Consider the following 16,742-nt stretch of genomic DNA (forward strand, 5'->3'; position numbering starts at 1 on the left):
CAGGTCAAGAGGACAACAGCAGTGGTTTAAGAATCTGCCTGCCAATGCAAAGGACACAGGCTCAATCCCTGGTTGGGGAACTAAGATTCCACATGCTGTGGGGCAACTAAGTCCATGCACCACAACTGCTGAGCCCGCACATCCTAAAACCTGTGTTCCCCAACAAGAGGAGCCACTGCAATGAGGGCGCCCATGCACCTGAACTAGCAAGTAGCCCCTGCTTGCCACCAGTAGAGAAAGCTCGCATGCAGCAACAAAGAACCAGTGCAGCCATGAGAGAGATAAATGAATAAATGATCTTCAAAATAAATATATAAATAAATAAATGATCTTCAAGAAAAAATAAAGGAGTACACCAGCAGTGCTTGGAGAGGCTCGCATGGTGGGGAATTGATACCAAACATCTCAAAAGAGGATTCCCCCAGTCATGGTCAAGCCTTCAGATGACCTCAGCCCTGGTCAACCTTGCCATCTCATGAAAGAGCCTGGGCTAGAACAACCAGCTAAGCCACCCCCAGATTCCAGATCTGCAGAAACTGTGAGATAGTATTTGTTGTATGAACTGCTTTGTGTTGGGGTAATTTGTTCTTTGCCCACAGATAACAGATACAAATAATGACTTACATTCGTCTCTTCATTCAGGTTTTTCAGGAAGTTGTGGGTAGTGGCTGTCTTGGATGTACCAGATTCACCAACCAATAGAACAGGTTGCCTAATCTTAACCATTTGTTCCAGTGTCCAGGTAGTACGGGTTGTATCCACTGTATGAACTAAAAAACATATGAAGAATTAGAACATCACAGAAACACCAATAAGGTGCACACTGGGCAGCCTGGAGTTCCCCAGGATCCCATGAATCCCACAAGAAGCATCAGCAAAAACCCAAGAGGTGACCTTGAAAACATATAAATGGAGAAGCTCACTACCCCTAATGATTATTTCTAATAGCCTTGTGGAGGCATAATTCACAGACCATAAAATTCATTCCAATATTAAGTGTATAATTTGATGAGTTTGATACATTTCTACAGCTGTGTCATCATCGCATACAAGCGTAGAAAACCCAAACTGTTTCAATATCCAATTCTGACTTATACTCAGGATGCTGAAAACTCCCAGGCTCTCTGCTGCATAAGTCACTTATCAAGACGTGTTTCCTGACCAACAACTTCCCCTGAGGCCTTCCCAGGTGGCTCAGTTGTAACGAGTCCGCCTGCCAAGCAGGAGATGCGGCTTCAATCCCTGGGTCAGGTAGATCCCCTGGGGGAGGCAATGACAGCCCACTCCAGTATTCGTGCCTGGGAAGTCCCATGGACAGAGGAGCCTGGGGGGCTACAGTCCATGGGGTCGCAAAGAGTCCGACACGACTTAGCGACAGACTTTCACTTTTTTCAGCTTCCTCTCAAGAGAGTATCAAGCCTCCAAGTCTGGCTTGCTCCTACACTAGCAGTTTTAAATCCTGATTGGTTCCTGAGAAAACATGTAAGCTTCATTCTATAAGAACTCTATACCAACCAAAATCAGATATCCGTTTTGTGGAATATCTTGAGCCTCCACAGTATCCAAATGGCCAGAGGTGTACATGTTAAATACAGCTCAATACACAATATCCATAGTACACTACTTCTCAAGGCAGCATCTCTTACAAAACGCTGCCTTAGTCATTTGTCTTCCCCTTCTTCCTGCGTCCCTCCCCACGCCCAGCCAGCTCTGCGGGGCAGGAGGGAGCCTGTGCAAAGTGAGCAGAAGCAGGAGAGCATCCTACCCACCTCAAGCCCTGCCACCCTCCCTGGCAGGGAGGGTCCACCTGCCAGGAGAAAGAGCTGAGGGGCATAGACACCTTCAGTTGTCCAGAGGCACAGAAAAGGAATCCAAATACCACCCTCTTGGCAAAACCCATGGCTCACGTTCAGCTTCTCCCCACCAGCACTCTGGGTGGGACTGAGAGTTCCACTGGGACCTCGGGATCTTCTACCCTTCCACACAGAATGAGAACCATATATGCTTAAACCGAGGCTTCGGTTCTCACGTACCCAGGATGTCAACAAATTTCCTCTCGCGGGAATGAACATACTCTGGAACTAATTGATTCCACGGTATCCATTTCTTCTGTGTGGAATCAAAGTGAAAGTCATACAAGGTTGGAAGGTGACCTATAATAAAAAGTGGTCAGTTTTGTTTTGATCGTGGACATGGAAATACAGAATCAGCTCTGGCTCATGCTTGAAATGAACTAATGCTATTTGTTCCCTGGATAGCAACTTAATTGGATAAACTGATAGCTACAGATGGATGGATGGAGATTGATAAAGATGGATGAATGAATAAATATAAAGACATAGATCATTTCAGTTCAGTTCAGTTGCTCAGTCGTGTCCAACTCTTTGCGACCCCATGAATCGCAGCACGCCAGGCCTCCCTGTCCATCACCAACTCCCGGAGTTTACTCAAACTCATGTCCATCCAGCCATCTCATCCTCTGTCGTCCCCTTCTCCTCCTGCCCCCAATCCCTCCCAGCATCAGGGTTTTTTCCAATGAGTCAACTCTTCGCATGAGGTGGCCAAAGTATTGGAGTCTCAGCTTCAGCATCAGTCCTTCCAATGAACACCCAGGACTGATCTCCTTTAGGATGGACTGGTTGGATCTCTTTGCAGTCCAAGGGATTCTCAAGAGTTTTCTCCAACATAGATACACAGACACAAATGGATGTAAGGATGGATGGATAGGTGAAAAGTGAAAGTGTTAGTCACTCAGTCGTGTCTGATTCTTTGTGACCCCACGGACTGTAGCCCACCAGGCTCCTCTGTCCGTGGAATTATCCAGGCAAAAATAACTGGAATCAGTAACCATACCCTTCTCCAGGGGACCTTCCTGACCCAGGGATTGAACCCACCTCTCCAGCATTGCAGATGGATTCTTTACAGTCTAAGTAACCAGAGAAGCCCAAACTGTTAGTCATTCCAACTCTTTGTGACCCCATGGACTTGCCAGACTCCTCTGTCAATGGAATAGGTAAATAGAGAGAGATAAATATGGATGGATGGAAAAAAGAAGAAAGAAAGAAGGAAAAGATAGATTTAAATATAACCAAACTAGGGAACCCAGAAGAAGGCTCAGAAAGGAAAGGGCCTGGAGGTCAGAGCTGTGAGCAAGGTGAGAAGGGCTCAGTGAGGACACAAAGAGTGAAAAGAAGGTCTAGGACAGAGTCCTGATATTGGGGGCGGGGGGGCGCTAAGGGGACTCAACAAAGGAAACGTGGCAGGCATGGCCAGAACGGCGCAGGATGGAAGAATAATTTTTAAGACGGCAGAAAGTAGCACTACGCCTGATACTGGGGCAAGGTCAGGGAGGCAAAAATCAGAAGAGGCTATCAGATCCGGCAACAAGAAGGCAGTGTAGGTGCTGGCTGGGAGCAGTCTGGGTGGAGATGTGCAGAAGGGAGGTGGGAGGCAGATGGTTGAGAAGTGGTGGGATGAAAGAGAAAGTAGCTCGAGGACAATCTTTCAGGACACATGGCTTTAAAAGAGAAGTGGCAGGGACTTCCCTGTTGGTTCAGTGGCTAAGAATCTGAGCTCCCAATGCAGGCGGTCTGGGTTCGATCCCTGGTTGGGGAACTAGATCCTACACACTGTAACTAAAGATCCTGCATGCTACAATTAAGACCCAGTGCAGCCAAATAATTTAAAAAAAAAAAAAAAAAGGAAGAGGCAGAGAGACATCTCTAGAAGGGGCTAGGATTAGGAAGGCTTTATTGGAACATGTCAAAGAGCCAGTGGGACGGGGTTGGTAGAGATGGACAGATGGAAAATATAAAAGACAGGAGAAAACTGGTGAAGCCAGGAGCCCGAGGAGGTGGGAGGCAGCAGATCTCAAAGCTCAGGACAGGTTCAGCTTGGCCAAGAGGAGGGTCTCCTCACCCCTGAGAAAGGAGGCAGGAGAAGATGGGGGCTGGAAAAATTCCTATCTGACAGTGTGGGTTTTTCCTTTTCAAGGAAGGAGGAAGGTCATCTGCAGAGATAGGGGTGAGGGCCCAGTGGAGATTTGGAGAAAAGGGAAATGAATTACCCCTGTGGGGATAGGAGAGGGAGTTCAAGTTCAAGATTGAATTTATGGAGGTGCCAGGAGTTTGATCCCTGGGTTGGGAAGAACCCTTGGAGAAGGGAATGGCAACCCACTCCAGTATTCTTGCCTGGAGAACCCCATGGACAGAGGAGCCCGGCTACAGTATACAGGATCACAAAGTGTCAGACACGATCGAGCAACTAACACTTTCACTTTCAGTCTTCATAGTGATTTTCTCAGTACCATTCAAACCCTGGGGAGGCAGAGAAGGCGGGCTTGGGTTATCTCAAACAGATTCGACAGAAGGGCAAAATTAGGCAAGAGGGCCAGGAAATTTAGGCAAGGGAGACTGAAGCAACAGGGCAGCAGAAAAGGATTTAGAAGGTTCAGAAGGTGGTAGGAAGACAGGGACGGGCAGGGGATAGTCCCCATGAGGCCAAGTGAGAACACATGTGGCAGGAGTCACAGAAGCTGATGGTGGGTGGGGAGTGGAAGGTGTAACTATGATGTAGACAGAACAGTATTGAGTGTTATGGGCTAGGATGAGGTCAAGGGACCCAGATGCTGGAGTTGAATGCAGAAGGCATTTGGAAGTGGGTTGTCTACAGGGCCATTCAAGTCCTCAAGCTGAGGGCAAACTAAGGGAGAAAGACCAGACCGGGACCAGCATCTTCTCTGAGTGAGGGATGAGGGTTGCAGGTGGCAGGAGCATGTAGCCAGCACGGTGGGCAAAACTGAGAAGTTCCCCCCGGAAAAGAGACTCAGGGTTCTGAAAAAGTGCAAGAAAACCAGCCCCCAAAAGACCTCAGACTTCTTTTTTTTAAAACCACAACCTGCCTTCTTGGGAGAAAGCAGATATATATTTTAATGTATTTACTTGTTTTCTCCAGGTCTTAGTAGCAGCATGCAGAATCTTCAATTGCTGCATGTGAACTCTGAGTTGCGGTACGTGGGATCTAGTTCCCTGACCAGGGATTGAACCCAGGTCCCCTGCACTGGAAGCACAGTATCTTAGCCACCAGGGAAGTCCCAAGACCACAGACTTTTTTTTAAATTAATTTATTTATTTTAATTGGAGGCTAATTACTTTACAGTATTGTGGTGGTTTTTGCCATATATTGACATGAATCATCCACAGGGGTACATGTGTCCCCCATCCCATCCCTCTGGGTTGTCCCAGCATACTGGCTTTGAGTGCCCTGTTTCATGCATTGACTTGGACTGGTCATCTATTTCACATATGGTAATATACATGTTTCAGTGCTATTTTTCTCAAATCATCCCACCCTCAACTTCTCCCACAGAGGCCCAAAAGGCTGTTCTTTATATCTGGGTCTCTTTCACTGTCTCGTGTATAGGGTCATTGTTACTATCTTTCTAAATTCCATATGTATGCATTAATATACTGTATTGGTGTTTTTCTTTCTGACTTACTTCAGTCTATATAATAGGCTCCAGTTTCATCCACCTCATTAGAACTGATTCAACTGGATTCTTTTTAATAGCTGGGTAATATTCCACTGTGTATATGTACCACAACTTTCTTATCCATTTGTCTGCTGATGGACATCTAGGTCATTTCCATGTCCTGGCTATTGTAAACAATGCTGCAATGAACACTGGGGTACATGTGTATCTTTCAATTTTGGTTTCCTCGGTGTGTACGCCCAGCAAGGACCACAGACTTTTAAAACATCTTTTATTTGCTCAATGACTCTCTAGTAGAAAGACCTATGATCATTTTACTTTGAGCTTTAAGAACAACAGCCCAGGTAATGATTACAGAATAAAACTTGGGTCTCCCTGCCAAGTCATATTCAAGTGTCATTAAGAGACAGATGAATAAGGATCCTAGTGTTATCTATAGTTCTTGGAGAATGCAACATTTTCACCATATATGGTTCTTTGAGGATGCACATTTTTTCATGCAAACACTTAAACCTTAATATAATGATTTCCTACAAGCGATCTGTGGATCCACATGTGATTATCTGCTGTGCAAAGTCTCAGGAATATAGCAGATGAATTAGCCGTGGAGTTTTAGAGGAAAAAAAAAACAGAGAAGCTAAAAGGAGAAGAAATTAATACAATGTGAAAATTTTACAGAGCTTAACCAGAGTGAATGAAGCAAGCACCTAAGCTAGGTGGGGAAAGGTTAGATTCATCAAGAAAGGCCACCCAAAGGAGCTAGGCTTTAGGACTTCCCTGCTGGTCCAGTGGCTAAGGCTCTGCACTCCCAATACAAGGGGCCCAGGTTCAATCCCTGGTCAGGAAACTAGATCTCACATGCCACAACTAAGAGTTTCAAGATTTCAATTCAAGATCCCACATGCTGCAACTAAGATCCAGACTTCTGCTATTGAAGCTTATGTATTTGAACTTCTGAGGGTGCCACTAGGTGCTCTGCACAATTTTCTACAGAAGCAAACAATCTAGGAAACCCATACAGGCATACATATGGAAAAGCAAGGTCATGTCCTCTAAAAACCTAACCAAAGGCATTCTGAGCAAAAAAACAGGTTACGTTTGGTTCCTACCTGGCAGTTCCCCAGGACCGGCCCATATCCCTTCTGTATCAGCAGTAGGCAAAGAAGCAATGCGCTTAATACATTCATCAAATTTAACCCTTCCATCCTCGAGGAGGCAAGCGCCCAGAGAACAGTACAGAGCCTCTAGGAAGCAGCACTCCAGAAGATCGGGCTCCTCGATTTCTCCCTCTAGTAACGAATCCAGCATCTTGGCTAACTGGGTTACCTGGTTCAGAGGAAAATACCTGGATCAGCCCATATATTCCACACAACCCCCTGAGAGTCAGTTCTGGTCACAAATCCTGGGACCCCAGATCTCAGAACGACGGGAATTATATGGCCCACCATACTGGTTTGGGCAGATGGAGCCCAGCACCTTGTCTTGTTCATGGTCACGAAAGGAAGTATTGAGTCTCCCTTGTCAGTAACCGGCAAGGTTAGATCTTACCCATCTGATGTCTTTGCTTTCCTTTTGAAAGCTCTTTAGGGAAGAATTTCTTTTTGCTAACAAAGATAGTTTCTTACCATATTTAGGTCTGTCTGTGGAACTATCGTCTTCAGCTTCTCTCCTTGTCTTCCATCCACTATTCCTTCCACTATCACATCAATGAGGTACGGTACGTATTTCTCAAACAGACTCTCTAAGTAACATTGCTCCATCTACAAAAGAGCAGAATTTCAAAGCATTCTCAAGGGTTCCTTTAATTTTCAGTCTGCTTCTTCTATCACAGATTCTTTTATTATTATTGCTGTTATTTTGACTGTGCCATGCTGCTTGCAGGATCTTAGTTCACTGACCAAGGAGCCAACCTGGGCTCTCAGAAGGGAAAGTGCTGGGTCATAACCACTGGACTGCTGGGGAACTTCCAAGGGTTCCTTTATTCAAACAGAAGCTCATGGGAAGCTGTGCTTGTAAAAAGAGGGGATGAGAAACATTTTCTGATGAATGAGAAATTGAGCAGATGAGTAAACTCTGATAACTCACCTATATATTTGTAGAAAAATTTGTCCCTTATAATACGCTTCTGTTTTATCACAAAACCTTTAATTTCACTGCCACAGAATCTATCCCACCACCTGGGAGGGAGGTGCTATAAAAGGTCCCACCTGACAAAGAGCTGATTATCTAAGAATTTAAGTGACATGGCCACAGCCATTGAACAAAGAGTATAAAGCAATGGAAGGTCTCTCTCCCTATAGAGGCATTGATGATCACAAGGGCCTGTATGGGCATCATCTCCCATACGACATGCATCAATGCTAAGTCTCTTCAGTCATGTCTGACTCTTTGCAACCTAATGGACTGTAGCCCACTAACTCCTTTGTCCAAGGGATTCTCTAGGCAAGAATACTGGAGTGGGTCACCATGCCCTCCTCCAGGGGATCTTCCTGACCCAGGGATCTTTAGTGTCTCCGGCCTTGGGAGGTGGGTTCTTTACCACTAGCGCCACCTAGGAAGCCCCTCCCATATGACAGTGTGCCTCAAATGGTCCTAACATGTTCCCCTTGCTCCTCTCTTCTCTGGGGTAATTGCATCGTAGTTTCCAAATTTCCATCAGCCTAGTGGCCCTTCTAGAGCTGCATCCTGTATGGTCATGATGTCCTGGGTGTGATCAAGCCACAGCCTTCACATGACTGTCATGTTTACCTCTGAATCTTTCAATGAAGTCTACCATTAAGGCAATACATGGCACTTCCCTGGTGGTCCAGTGGTTAAGAATCTGCCTGCCAGTGCAGGGGATGCAGGTTCAATCCCTGGTTGGGGATCTAAGATCCCACGTGCCTCAGGGCAACTAAGCCGGTGCACTACAACTCCTGAGTCTGTGCTCTAGAGCCCACGAGCTGCAACTATGAAAACCATGTGCCCTAGAGCCCATGCTCCACACAAGAGAAGCCACCACAATGAGCAGCCCTTGCACTGCAACTAGAGAGTAGCCCTCCCTCACTGCAACTAGAGAAAGCCCATGAGCAGCAATGAAGACCCAATGGAGCAAAAAAAAAAAGACAGTACCCATTTCTGAGCAGGTTTATGACCTATCACAGTGTTTGAGATCAACTGAAACCATTGAGTCTCAATTCTGTGACAAACTAGGTCCTTCACACACTGTGTTCAGCCAACTGAGCAAGACAGGAGGAGCCCGACACCTCCTAGAGACAAGTCTCTCAACCACTGGACTTGGCTGGATGAGGGGTTGCCAACCACAATCCATAAGCCAAATCTGGCCTGCCACCTGTTTTGTAAATAAAGTTTTATTGGTACATAGCAATGCCCATTCACGTACTATGGCTGCTTTCACACCATAATGGTGGGGTTGAGCAGTTGCAAAAGAAACCATATGGCCCCCAAAGCCTAAAATATTTACTCTCTTTCACAGAAAAAATTTGTCACCCCCTGGTCTAGACTATCAAAATCACTATCTATCCCACCTGCCATGAATTTTCTGGAAATCTCATAAGGGTGTCTTCCATGCTGTCACCCAGCTTACTGATAACATTTAGTGCTCAAGATCATGGGCAGGTCAAGGTCAAGGTCAAGATCATGGCCTTCAGTGACAAACATCCCTCTGAGTATGTTTATCCAATTAGCCACCAATACTAATGATTGTTAGTTCATTTTGGAAATAATTTTCACCTTGTTTTGTATTTGATTAACCCATTTTTTCCAGTATGGTTTATATTTCAAGTTTTTAGGATCCACATAAACCATTCCACATCGAGACACAGTCGCAGGGGAGGCATACTGTAAATCCCCAACCTGGAGAAATGAACAAAATCAGTGTTATCTATAGCAGTCCCAGTCCCTGGGAATATATCTGGACAAAACTACAATTCAAAAAGATACATGCACCCCAATGTTCATTGCAACAGTATTTACAATGGCCAAGACATGGAAACAATGCAAATTTCCATCAACAGGTGAATGGATAAAGAAGATGTGGTACGTACACACAATAGAATATGACTCAGCCAAAAAAAAGAATGAAATAATGCCATTTGCGGCAACATGGATGGCCCTAAAGATTATCATACTAAATGAAATAGGTCAGAAAGAGAAAGACAAATACCATATGATATCAGTTATCTGTGGAATCTAAAATGTGACACTGGTGAATTTATTTACAAAACAGAAACAGACTTACAGAGAGAATAGACTGGTGGGTGCCAAGGAGGAGGGGGTAGGGAGAAGGAAGGACTGAGAGTTGGGGACTAGCAGATGCAAACTATTATATACAGAATGCATAAACAAGGTCTTACCATATAGTGTGGGGAACGATATTCAAACCATAATGCAAGATAATATGAAAAAGAATGCATATAAATGTACAATTGAATCACTCTGCTATACAGCAGAAATCAATACAACACTGCAAATCAACTATACTTCAATAAAATAAATTTTTAAAAATAAGTACTTTAAATTGTAATTAAAAGAAAGACTTCTATTTGAAATTATTTTTCATCACCACTTGCCTCGAAGAGCAGGGCACAGTGTGCTTGAAGCCGAATACGCTCGCCATTGGCCAGCGTCAACAGCTTGTTGTCGTCCATCACAGAATTCATGTTCTCCACCCACAGAGCATCCACATCACCATCGAATAAAATATACCTGTGGCAACCGGAAAAAAGTGAGCCATGGCACCTGGAAGACTTCCCGTTAGGCAACTTGGTGTAACCTCCCCATTCATGTTGAACATCTTTTCCCAGAGTTTTCTAACCAGAATGTGAGACAGAGCACCCTACTTGGTCCAGAGATTTGACCTAATAAAATAACCATGATTTCCCAAGCTCAAATCCCTGGCCTTGAGGCAAGCACTTCCCTCCCCTTCCCTGAACCTCGGCTTCCTCCATGGTAAGCTGGGGACCAACACAGTCAAGGAGAAGAAATTAGATAAGACAGAAACAGTGCTGAAGTGGTACCTAGAGCTTCACGAGCAGAGCCTCCTGAGTCTACCTGCCTCCAATCATGAAACTACAATACTACACATCACTTGTTCACTTGTAAGTTCTGGCTAATTCATTACAAATCCACCCAGGCTCTCCCCTCCTTACACAGATACTCACTTTCGCTCCTTCTTATCCGTGGGCTTGTTGATCTCCCGGAAGATGTTGGACAGCACCCCATCCGTCCAGTCTCGGGTGGTGGGATCCAGGATGCCATACAGCTCTATGACACTCATAGCCTTGGGGTTCAGGATATACAGCTTTGTCACCAGCCCAAGCCTACATAGAAGGAAAAGCCTCAGCCAGGACTCAGGCAGACTCAGCGCATTAGAACAACACAGGCCACTCATGTAGGGGGTTAGATTTGGGATCTGATCCAAAATTTAACATGCAAACCATCCAAACCATGCCCTGCACTAGGCTTCCCATTCTCTGTTAATGGTTTTTACTAAGGTCAAGGGAGGGCTTCCCTGGAGGCTCAGATGGTAAAGAATCTGCCTGTGAATGCAGGAGATCTGAGTTCAGTCCCTGGATGGGGAAGATCCCCTGGGGAAGGGAATGGCAACCCACTCCAGTATTCTTGCCTGGAAAATTCCAAGGACAGGGGAGCCTGGTGGACTACAGTCCATGGGGTCGAAAAGAGTCAGACACAACTGAGCGACTAACAAAGGGAAGGGAACCACCTTTCACCAGACATGTGGCCCCCATATAAGCAACGTATGAACTGATAACACGGCTTTGATTTTGGGGGGCAACAGATGCTAACCTTCATGTATATTTCATCTCTGTGTATTTACATATTCATGCATATGGCATATTTATGTAAATATTTCACAACTAGTGTATAAGAGGTAATAGTGATCAGGGTAACATAAAACCTTTGAATTCATGATGTTCAATCCCTTGTGTTAATAGAATGACATCCACTCAGCGTTGTTATATTTTAGATATTTATTTATTTATTTGGCTGTGCCAGGTCTTAGTTGCAGCACATGGGTTCTTTTAGTTGAGGCATGGAGGATCTAGTTCCCTGGCCAGGGATCAAACCTGGGTCCCCTGCATTGGTAGCTTGGAGTCTTAGCCTTTGAAACACCAGGGAAGACCCTGAGTTGCTTTTTTTATAAATCGCTTATATTTACATGTAGGGGTATATAGGGATATTTCCCACTACAATGCCTGTAAACTCCCATGGTGCTGGGGGATTAATTCATCCACAGAAAACTAAAGTTCACACGAACCATAGTTCATAATTAACAAAGTAAGTAAACAAAAATAATAGTGGCATACTGATACTCACATCTATATATAATAGTTTCATAAGTGATCTAACAATGAATTAATTAAAGAATAAATACAGGATGGCTATGGAATAAAATCCCTACAATCAGTAAGCCACGGTCCAATGGTTTTCTCATGAAAAATATAAGAAGGAACATGAAGAAATGACATTTTATAAACTTCTATAAACTATAAAAGATTTTATAGACTATCTAGAATGGTAAAGTCACAATTATAATGCTTGATTTAGATTTTTGCTGGAATATCAGCATGTATTGAAATCTTTCTGCAATGTAGTGATTGCATGAATGCTAAGTCGCTTCGGTCGTGTCTGACTCTTTTCGACCCTATGGACTATACAGCCCACCAGGCTCCTCTGTCCATGGGATTCTCCAGGCAAGAATACTAGAGTGAGCTGCTTCGTCCTTCTCGAGGGGATCTTCCTGGCCCAGGGAACAAACCCAAGTCTCTTATGTCTCCTACATTGACAGATGGGTTCTGTACCACTAGCGCCACCTGGGAAGTGATTGCTTAGGAGAAAAGTGAGAATCAGAAAACTCATTTCCAGTATAAGGGTATTGATTGATTCACCACAGGTCTTTGTGACATTCTATATTAGGAGTGTGAGGTCACTTTTTCCTTCAAGAGATACAGCTCTTGCAAGGCTGGCGATGACAAGGCATTTAGGGAGGTGACTTTCTTTTTGGCCACTCTGATACTATAACAGTGTCGCAGAATGGTGTGGGTCCTGACTGATTTTAAAGGAATCTGAACGTCAAGAAAATACAACCTAAGTTAATTTTCAAAACATCCTTATAAGATAGCTGGTGAAATACTCATTTCATAAATAAACCTATTTACAACCTGATGGACAAAAGGTTCACTGTTTTGCCTTCTAAAATATATCAACTAAATCAGCAATGGAACAAGTTAAGATGCTCTGGTTTTCAGACATCACTGGTAGTCCAGTGGTTAGGACTCCACGTTTCCACTGCAGGGGGCATGGATTCCATCTCTAGTCAGGGAACTAAGATCCCACAAGCCCTGAGGCATGCCCCTCCCTCCAAAAAAGATGCTCTGGGCTTAAAGGGGGCTATTTGGGACCAATGTAATCTCCCAGGAAAACAGAGAACAAAGAGAGACTAAGTAATACACCACCGACCTCACCATGAAATCACCCTGGCAACCACGCCCTCCCCACAGACACCATTACTCACTTGGTCTGGGCCTGACACAGAGCGTTAATGACCACGGACTTGCCCCCTCCCGTGGGCCCCACCACCATTGTCGTGTGGCGAGTCAACATGGTCTCGAACATCTGAACCACCTTATCCACCTGGGGGACAAACATTGGCAGCTGGGTTAAAACATACCTCCTGGTTAAAAACAGGTTTATTGAGCTAGAATTTGCATACTGTACAATTCACCTATTTAAAGTGGTTTCAACAATGTAATGGCTTTAATATGTTTGAAAGTTTGTGAAACTATTATGACATTCAATTTTAGAACATTTTCATCACCCTCCCAATAAAACCCCTGGGCTCATTAGTCATGTCTACCAAGCCCATTGCCCCCAGCTCCAAGCACCCACTTTCTGTTTCTATGGATTTGCCCATTCTCAACATATAAATGGAATGATAGAAATGGAATCGTGCAGTATGTAGTCTCGGGTGTCTGGCTTCTTTCCCTTAGTATCGTGCTATACACTATCATCAGTGCAGCCTGTGTCAGTGCTTTATTCTTTTTTATGGCCAAATAATATTCCATTATATGGATGGATGACATGTTTATCTCTTCATCTGTTGTGTTATTTCCACTTGGCTATTACAAATAACACTGTTATGAACATTTGTGGACAAGTTTTCACGTAGAAAAATATGCTCTCATTTCTCTTGGGTTTATACCTAAGAATAAAATTGCTGTATCATATGGTAACTCTGGGCTTCCCAGGTGGCACTCGTGGTAAAGAACTTTCCTGCCAGTGTAGGAGATGTAAAAGACCTGGGTTCGATCCCTGGGCTGGGAAGATCCCCCGGAGGAGGGTATGACAACCCACTCCAGTATCTTGCCTGGAGAATCCCACAGACAGAGCAGCCTGGAGGCCTACAGTCCACAGGGCTGCAAAGAGTCAGCCATGACGGAAGAGACTTAGCATGCATGCACGCAAGGTAACTTTTTCACAGAAAGGTTCACTTTTTGAGGAACCATCAGACTTCTCTGAAGTGGCTACACCATTTTACATTCCCAACCAAAATACACATCTCTTTGAACAGCTCCCTGTAGAGGAAACCATCAAGGCCAGGAGAATTGTAGAGGGCTCTCTCGTCTATGGTTGGCACCCACTGCCCCGGCCCGAGGCTTCCGGGCAGCCTGATGCCCCAAGGTGGCCCATCCAGATGCAATCACTCCGAGCCTGCAGCTTGCGGAGTTGACACCTTCAGCAGAACACTTGGGCAATAATTTATGGCCTACAGACAACATATACAACTTCACAGGTTTCAGGTGATCAAAATTCTATTTGTAATATCTAATTTAATTTTTTTGTAAGTATGACTCTGGGGGAAAAAAGGTAGGGAAGGAAGAAAACCTTAGATGATTGAACCCCCCCTAAAAATACTTATCTGATCACATTATACCAGTTGGAAGGTGATATATACATACAATGGAATATTACTAGGCCTTAAAAAGGAAGGGAATTCTGACACATGCTACAACATGGATGAACCTTGAGAACATGATGCTGAGTGAAATCAGCCAAACACAAGAGGACAAATACTGTATGATTCCACTCATATAAGATTCCCAGAGGAGTCAAATAGAGTGGAGGTTACCAGGGGCTGAGGGAGGGAAATAAGGAGTTATTATTTAATGGGAACAGAGTTTCTCTTTTGCAAAATGCAAAAGTTCTGGAGATCTGTTTTACAACAACACGAATATACCTAACATCACTAAAAATGGATAAGATGTAAGATAAGATGGTAAATCTTATGTTGTATGTACTTTATCACAATAAAAAATGGGGGTAGGGGTGGGGAATGGTTAAGACAGGAAATTTTATGTGCATTTCACGATTTTTTTAAATGAAAAAAAAAATGGAAAGGACCCAGGGAAAGTCTGTGAACTCTCATCTTCAGCACCACTTTACCTGGACAGGTAAGATGACGTAGCCATTTTCCTGAAGCACCTGTTCCACGGCATCATTGAAATCAGGGTAGCGAACCCGAGGGCAATCTAGTCCAGGGAACAGATCAGAGATCAAACCAAGGAAGAGAGGCACATCTTCAAACACGAATTTGGGCAGGTTCATGTCTCGAAGGGCCCTCATCAACACCACATCCTGCATGGAATGAAACACATGTCTTCAGAGATGTTTCCAGAAGACCCCAAGACTAGTCTAGAAATAGTCTTATGAAATAGACAATGAAATCTTATACGAAATATAAAACAGCACTGCAGGTAGAGTTTCTGGAGAAACATATGAGTCTGTTGCCCACAGAGGAGCATCCATTGAGCTCTGTTTTGGAGGAAGCCCCATGTGAAAGAAACATGACTGTTCCTCTGGCTTTTATTGCAAAGAGGAAAAAAAACTCATGTTCATGCTTTCTTGAGAATTTTGTTCATCCCCACCCCTCCATCTCACCACCCTGCAATTGTAGATCGATTATTATCATTGGCGTGTGACAAACATTGGTGCTTGAAGATACTGAACTTGACAATAATAAGTCAAATTAGAAGAGAACAATATAATGAAGGAGAGACCAAATGAAAGCCAGACAGGTAAATGAAGTGACAGCTAAGCATGAAGCTTTTTCTGGGGCTTCCCTGGTAGCTCAGTGGTAAAGAATCCACCTGCCAATGCAGGAGACACGGGTTCAATTCCTGGTCCAGGATCCCACCTGACATGGAGCAGTTAGATCTATCTGCCACAACTATTGGGCCTGTGCTCTAGAGCCTGGGAGCCACAGCTACTGAAGCCTGCATGCCCTAGGGCGCGTGCTCCACAAGAAAAGAAGCCACTGCAATGAGAATCCCAACACCGTAACTAGAGAGCAGCCCCCACTTGCTGTAACTAGAGAAAAAGCCCATACAGCAATGAAGCCCAGCACAGCCAAAACTAAAGTTTAAAAAAAAGAAAAGAAAGACTTAAACAAATAAAACCATATTTTAAAAAAGGAAAGCTTTTTCTTGATTGACCTGTGCTCCTGGCACTTCCATCCCAGCATTCGTTCAATACTCGTGAACCAAATAAAAACCCAGAGAACTTAGTGCACGTGGCCCCTACCTCCCGAAGCTCAGGAGAACCTCTCTTCAGCTCACCAGCCATCACCAATACCGATTTCAGGGCTCTGAGTCCAAAATCATAATGATGTTGCTTGGAGAGCTGCTCCCGGGCCAGCTTATACAGGACAGTCATCTTTTTGGCCAGAGTCTTTTGTGATAAGAGATATTGAAAAAATACATGAAGGAAATGCCCTGAAAACACTGGAACATCATGACAGAAAGAAAACTGACATAAAGATGTTCAGATGAAGCTGCTCTACAAACAGATACAAGCAAGATGCTCTTGCCTGTAACAAATACCAGGATGGGACCTTCATTTTTCACAGTGACAAACTAGGAAGTAGTTGAAAAGTATACCAGCCTTAGCAAAGTTGGATGACAGTCCTTGAGTGCCAAGGAAAATCTTAACCACCTTGAAGAATAGAATTCATTCAATGTTTCAGATCATGGCGATTACACTCAGAGACTGGCTTCCTTTGAACTAAATGTGTTACTAAAGTTTTCTTGTAACCATTTTTGAGGATGAGTCATTCACCTGGTCTACATCAAGGATTCAAAACCTGCTTGTCCCTAGGGATGGTATGGAGAGTTTGCACATGAAAACCGAGAACCAGAGATCGCTCCTCTCTGGTTCAAAACCTAGACAAAAG

General features: G+C 44.2%; 1 protein-coding gene across 1 annotated transcript in view; it reads right to left on the minus strand.

The window, feature by feature from the left end:
• DNAH10 (dynein axonemal heavy chain 10) overlaps nucleotides 1-16,742 on the minus strand; it is a 153,602-nt gene that overhangs the window by 64,667 nt on the left and 72,193 nt on the right. The window contains exons 36-45 of the mRNA XM_070475137.1: nucleotides 16,094-16,240; nucleotides 14,957-15,148; nucleotides 13,029-13,147; nucleotides 10,654-10,812; nucleotides 10,063-10,198; nucleotides 9,224-9,346; nucleotides 7,117-7,251; nucleotides 6,601-6,817; nucleotides 2,034-2,153; nucleotides 625-770 (exon numbers count right to left, since the gene is read on the minus strand). Coding sequence (XP_070331238.1) covers nucleotides 625-770; nucleotides 2,034-2,153; nucleotides 6,601-6,817; nucleotides 7,117-7,251; nucleotides 9,224-9,346; nucleotides 10,063-10,198; nucleotides 10,654-10,812; nucleotides 13,029-13,147; nucleotides 14,957-15,148; nucleotides 16,094-16,240 — 1,494 coding nt within the window. The remainder of the gene's footprint in view (nucleotides 1-624; nucleotides 771-2,033; nucleotides 2,154-6,600; nucleotides 6,818-7,116; nucleotides 7,252-9,223; nucleotides 9,347-10,062; nucleotides 10,199-10,653; nucleotides 10,813-13,028; nucleotides 13,148-14,956; nucleotides 15,149-16,093; nucleotides 16,241-16,742) is intronic.

The sequence above is a fragment of the Odocoileus virginianus genome, chromosome 12 (assembly GCF_023699985.2).
Source record: "Odocoileus virginianus isolate 20LAN1187 ecotype Illinois chromosome 12, Ovbor_1.2, whole genome shotgun sequence".
NCBI classification, from domain to species: Eukaryota; Metazoa; Chordata; class Mammalia; order Artiodactyla; family Cervidae; genus Odocoileus; species Odocoileus virginianus.